Below are 1,702 nucleotides of genomic sequence, written 5' to 3' on the forward strand. Positions count from 1 at the left end.
GGAATAGTCTGGTCAAGTGTAATGAGCACTGTGGAATGGAACAAAAAAGAGGAGCTTGTAGCAGAGCAAGCCATCAAGCACTTGAAGGTATTACAGTTGTTCTGCTTTTAAGTGAGAAGAGGTGATCTGTCACTACTTCTTCAATGGGATTGATTCTTACCCTGTGGTGCGTGGGGGTACCACATCAGTAGTAAATGGATATATAACCTCTATTGATATTTACCAACTGATAATGCTTTAACAGTTATTTGACCTTTTGGTTCACAAGTTAGAAACCAATGTAGTTGTTACCAGGTGCCGTTGAGTCAAATACGATTCATAGTGACCCTGTGAACAATGAATCTGAACTCTGCCCTATCCTGTGCCATCCTCAGCATCTTTGATACACTTGAGCCTATTGTTAATGGTCACTGTGTCAATCCATCTTTTGAGGAACTAACGTTATACTGATCTTCAGTCTGTCCAAGCAAAATGTCCTTTTCCAAGGATAGCCCCTCCTAATAACATGCCCAAAATACATAGCAAGTAATTGCAAAGACCATGGTTTGAATCAAGTGTCCCTAAGAACTGACATCATTGTTCCTTACCTTGTTTGAAGGGTGTAGTCAGATTTGGAGAAATGATACAGCCCTGAAGCACACCTTTTGTGATTTTAGCTACACAGTGTTCCTTTGCTCCGTCCAGACATTAGCTTTTTGTTCTTGGCTTAGGTTTTGCATTGGGATCATCTTTAGTAATATTTTACTTGCATGTAATAATTGTTTGATAATTTCCACATTCTGTTTGATCACCTGTTTTGGTAATGGAAATAATACGGGTCTCTCGAGTCAGTTTTCCAGTTAGGTGCCTTCCAAATTTCTTGGCACAGACTGGTGGGCATGTCCAGGGCTGCATCTTATTTTTTTAAATGTGTCAGTTGATAACCACATCAGCTCATGGAACCTTCTTTTTAGCCAGTGCTTTGGAATGCTACTTGAATTTCTTTCTTATTCACCATTGGTTCTTAGTCATATCCTGCTTCCTAAAATGAGTGCCTAATTTTTGATACAGTGGCTATATATTGCCTCCATCATCTTTTTTATTTTTCTATGAAGATTACAATTTTTTGTATTAATTTTAATAGACATTTACAGAGGTTTTGGATTTCCATTATTCATTGCCGCACTTTTCTCCCTGTCCACCCCTCCCCACCAGCTCGCTTCCCCCTCCGAAGAGAAAAGGAAAAAAAATTCCTTCATTAATATACAGTTCCCACATCCCTTCCCCCCCCCACCCCAAGTACACTTCTCTATGCAACCTTAATTCTGGATTCCTGTGCTAACCATAATAATCATACATCACTTCTAATCTGTTCTTCCCCTTATCTGTTTCAATACAATATACATAATTTATCCAATTTTTTCTGTGATACCCCCACCCTGATGTCAGGCCCATTCTACAACAGTGGCACCATGCAGTATTTGTCCCTTTGTGACTGAGATATTTCATTCAGCATAATGTCCTCCAGGGTTACTCACTTTGAATAATATTGCATGAGTTCCTTGTTTTTCAATGTGGCATAGTATTCCATTGTGTGGATATACCACAGCTTCTCTATCCATTTGTTTGTTGCTGGGCCCTTAGGCTGCTTCCAACTCTTTGCTATTGTAAACAAAGCTGCAGTAAACATGGGTGTGCATATATCTGCTTGGATGGCAGACAT

General features: G+C 39.5%; 1 protein-coding gene across 1 annotated transcript in view; it reads left to right on the plus strand.

The window, feature by feature from the left end:
- BZW1 (basic leucine zipper and W2 domains 1) overlaps window positions 1-1,702 on the plus strand; it is a 17,246-nt gene that overhangs the window by 12,198 nt on the left and 3,346 nt on the right. Inside the window, exon 8 of the mRNA XM_006889141.1 lies at window positions 4-87. Within this exon, the coding sequence (XP_006889203.1) occupies window positions 4-87 (84 nt within the window). The remainder of the gene's footprint in view (window positions 1-3; window positions 88-1,702) is intronic.

This window comes from Elephantulus edwardii, unplaced genomic scaffold (genome assembly GCF_000299155.1).
Source record: "Elephantulus edwardii isolate Elephantulus edwardi_28Jun2011 unplaced genomic scaffold, EleEdw1.0 scaffold00075, whole genome shotgun sequence".
In the NCBI taxonomy this organism is placed as follows: domain Eukaryota; kingdom Metazoa; phylum Chordata; class Mammalia; order Macroscelidea; family Macroscelididae; genus Elephantulus; species Elephantulus edwardii.